The following is a 3,895-nucleotide window of genomic DNA, read 5'->3' as shown; positions in this document are numbered from 1 at the left end:
ATTGAAAAGCTCACAGTCAGGAATATAATTATTCAATTTATATCGATATTGTTTTGTGTTTGTGGCGCAGAGCTCATCAGGCGAGCTTAGAAAAAGCTTTGTCTCTGTGTCACAACGTCCGCCACTCATTGAAATAATCGCGGAGATTGGCGTCAAGCGAACCAAATCTATAAATGAAAGACGCCAGCAACACAGAGCCAGTTCACAGGCTAATCCTTGCACAAATATTTAGAGAAGTTAGGCTTTCCATGTTTGTGATGATTTATTCCCTGGGAGTAAACACTTTGCATTTTGTTTAAGCTTCTCTACAAGCTTAAAATCAAAGCCCTTGTGGCTTTGTCGTTAAATACTGCTTGATGTTTAAGATTATTCCTTTAACACCATGCTTTTACAATTCTAGAAGAAAAGGCTTGACGAAGCGGTACTTTTCATAGCAATAAGTTGTTATACTAATGGTCTGGCACCGAGGCTTCTATTCATCGATGTGAGAATTACATACAACAAGTCGCTAATGACGGCAACTCGCTCTCTGATTGGTTGTCCCCGGAATCTGTCAATATCACTAATCTAATGACAAGAAATGACATGCAATCTGCTAAATACTGACAAAACACTGCGCTCAAAGCAAACACTCGGCAGTCCAGCCACACGATCGTAATGGCTACTCGAAGACTTGATCGGGTTTTCGTTGCTGTTGCGTTTATTTCGTGTTTAAACTATGTACTTACTAAAGAAATGAAATGCGAAGAGATCACCATTCCCATGTGCCGCGGAATAGGCTACAATTTAACCTATATGCCCAACATGTTTAACCACGATACACAAGCCGAAGCTGCACTTGAAGTTCACCAGTTCTGGCCGCTTGTTGAAATCCAGTGCTCTCCTGATTTAAGGTTCTTCCTATGTTCTATGTATGCTCCGCTCTGTGAGAAACACTACGACAAAGATCTTCCACCTTGTAGGTCTGTCTGTGAGCGAGCTAGGACCGGTTGTGCGCCTCTTATGCGAAAGTACGGTTTCTCATGGCCCGAACGCATGAAGTGTGAGAACTTTCCGGAACTAGGGGACGAGAATACTCTCTGTATGGGTAGGAATTCGTCAGGTGAAAGTACTCCAAAACCATCTCAGTCTCCACAACCAGCGCCGAGTCCTGATACTGCAGCTATCTCAGCGAACTGTTGTTCCTGTCGACCGCCATTTGTGTCGATCGCAGGTAAGAACATCAAGCCTACACGAGCGATCTCTGTCGGCGGAGTACCTCAGTGTGCGATGGCTTGCAACCGAACGTATTTTACTCACGACCAGGACAGCTTCGCGTCCTTTTGGATAGGATTATGGGCCATACTATGCTTCATTTCCACGCTCGTCACGACCCTGACTTTCTTGGTGGACATGCACAGATTTAAATATCCCGAACGGCCGATCATATTTCTCTCTGGCTGTTATTTGATGGTGTCTGTTGGCTACATCATTCGACTAATCGCGGGTCATAAACAGATCGCCTGCGACTCCAACGGACTGATGAGATATGATACTTCTGGTCCAGCCTCTTGTACGATTGTATTCCTACTCGTCTATTTCTTCGGAATGGCTTCCTCTGTTTGGTGGGTGATACTGGCGTTTACGTGGTTCCTTTCAGCCGGAATGAAATGGTCAAGCGAAGCAATCACGAACTATTCGCAATATTTTCACGCGGTTGCATGGCTCGTCCCGGCAATTCAAGCAATTGCTGTTCTAGCTATGTCTACTATTGATGGAGATCCCGTGAGCGGAATTTGCTACGTTGGAAATCACAATCTTCAGAGCTTGGTTGTTTTTGTCATAGTACCACTAGTGGTCTACCTAGTCTTTGGTACCTCATTCCTTATGGCGGGATTCTACTCTCTTGTGCGAATTCGTAAGCTTCTCCGCCAACACGGGAGCACAAAGACGGATAAACTAGAGAAACTTATGATCCGTATTGGGGTGTTCTCAGTATTATACACAGTTCCCGCTACTATTGTTGTAGCTTGTTACTTTTATGAACTTGTGAACAGAGAAACATGGGAAAGAACTATCAACTGCAGTGGATGTGGCGTTACAAGAGTAAAACCTGATCACTCAGTATTTATTATTAAGTACTTTATGGCTTTAGTCGTAGGAATCACATCGGGGTTCTGGATATGGTCGGGGAAAACCATCGAATCCTGGAGGAACTTTTGTGCCCGGTTATCCGGAACTCAAAATACTCGACGAGCAATCCCTCCTAAGAAAGCTAACACGGCCACAGTGTGAGTTAGGTCAGATAACTGTTTGTTTTAATCACGGAGAAAAATGCGGCCACGAATCGAGCGCCACTCAAGAAAACACACGAAGGTTGGACTGCCATCCTTAGAGATGTTCACGTCATTATTTTGCTTTTGAATGGACACACGAAGAATGAATATGAACGGTAGAAGATTGAACTAAATGGATAAAGTACATTTATTGACTTTCAAGTTTGCTCTGCGCCACGCTACGTCTATTTACTTAAAACATTCATGAACCATGTGAATTTGCATAAGTGTTAATGGTTCAACTGTTCCAAGGGCTTATTTGCTAATCCATGCACCCTCTGTCTCACTGGTTGTTGTTATGCTTGAAACGCCTGCTGGACGACGCTATATCCCAAATCTACGGTGAAAACCATTATTGACAGTGCAGGTGTGGTTAGTTTTAAAACTATAAAGCCTCTAACACTTGCTACTAAAATGCAAATATTATTCAACAGTACGCGAGGTGTTGGAGCTGGTTCTTCAATTAGTAGCGCAATTATCAGTCCCAAGAGAACTATTTTCCGCGCTCAATTTCCATCACAAAAGAACATTGCTCAAAAGTCTAGCAAATATTTTATAGTCTAAATTTCTTACAAAACCATAGTTTTTATTATATTTTAAGTTGACCTATTGTATAGTAAATAACATCATTTTCTTCTGACTAACCGATGTGTTTGATACCACAGTCATTGTAGAGACCGTCCATGATTAAAAAACGTTAAAATAAAGACGGTGGTTTAATGGTTTTTACGCCCCGGAAAGAGAAATCCTTTCATAAGTGATATTGTGCCTCGAAGTATTTTAGATTCACAGGTAACAGCCTTCCATTACCAGTTTTTCGCCAGAGTACAGACCTCGCAATTAGCTCCTCCGTTCCAGGGCTTTTCATCTTTTATTCTCAAACTATTTAATGATCTCACATAACAATAGTCGTAGCCACATGAAAAACCTCCCCCTAATTAACGTTTCCTTTTATTATTGAAAATTCACAAAGCAATGTATTATCAATGATCGCTTGTCTAGAAACCGTAGAAAGAAGCAAAAACTTTTGCTATGGCGTGTCTGGCAAACCTTCTTCAAGTGCAAAATAAATGTAATTATCTCTTTCATTTATTTTCTTGATCATCAGTACATTAGTCGGGAAATATCATTCTATATTGCGTTCTTCGCATACGTTTTATTTCATGAAAACCCCAGTGGCTCACTTCGGGAACGGTCGATTGACAGTTGAAAAAGGCGTGGACCGCTTTCTGGGGAATGTATTTGTCAAAAGCCTTCTTAAAGGTTCTTAGCTCTCTGAGGTAGCCCGAGTCTGATACCGATTTATTCCTTAGTTTTAATCCCTTCAAAGAAACCGTCACTTAGTTTGCTAAATCCTTGTTTTTGTGCCACCTAAAACGCACTTGTGATCAAACGCATCGTGGTGTTTGCTGTTTTATACGTAAAATAAGATTAAATGAGTAAGTTTTTAGTGATTAATGCGAGTGCGTTGGCGTCCCCGTTGCGTGTTTCCAATATTTTGATTGATAGCTCTTCTCCTAGCGACTTTCGCCTGTCTCTTTCGATGTATCGGCCTTTTTGCCAACTCGTATGTGACTTGA

At 41.8% G+C, this 3,895-nt stretch overlaps 1 protein-coding gene across 1 annotated transcript; it reads left to right on the top strand.

Annotated features, from left to right (window-relative positions):
- Nucleotides 1–274: 274 nt before the first annotated feature.
- LOC5514782 (frizzled-5) lies at nt 275–3,022 on the top strand. Its single transcript, XM_001634945.3, has one exon. It carries the CDS (start codon nt 658–660, stop codon nt 2,272–2,274), a length of 1,617 nt encoding a protein of 538 aa, XP_001634995.2. The 5' UTR covers nt 275–657; the 3' UTR covers nt 2,275–3,022.
- Nucleotides 3,023–3,895: the final 873 nt, after the last annotated feature.

This window comes from Nematostella vectensis, chromosome 2 (genome assembly GCF_932526225.1).
Source record: "Nematostella vectensis chromosome 2, jaNemVect1.1, whole genome shotgun sequence".
Taxonomy (NCBI): domain Eukaryota; kingdom Metazoa; phylum Cnidaria; class Anthozoa; order Actiniaria; family Edwardsiidae; genus Nematostella; species Nematostella vectensis.
The sequence above is the reverse complement of the archived record's forward strand: the minus strand, read 5'-3'. Positions and strand labels throughout refer to the sequence as shown.

Bases quoted from the DNA above. Each gene is read 5' to 3' on its own strand.
- LOC5514782 (XM_001634945.3), top strand. From the start codon at position 658: ATGGCTACTCGAAGACTTGATCGGGTTTTCGTTGCTGTTGCGTTTATT.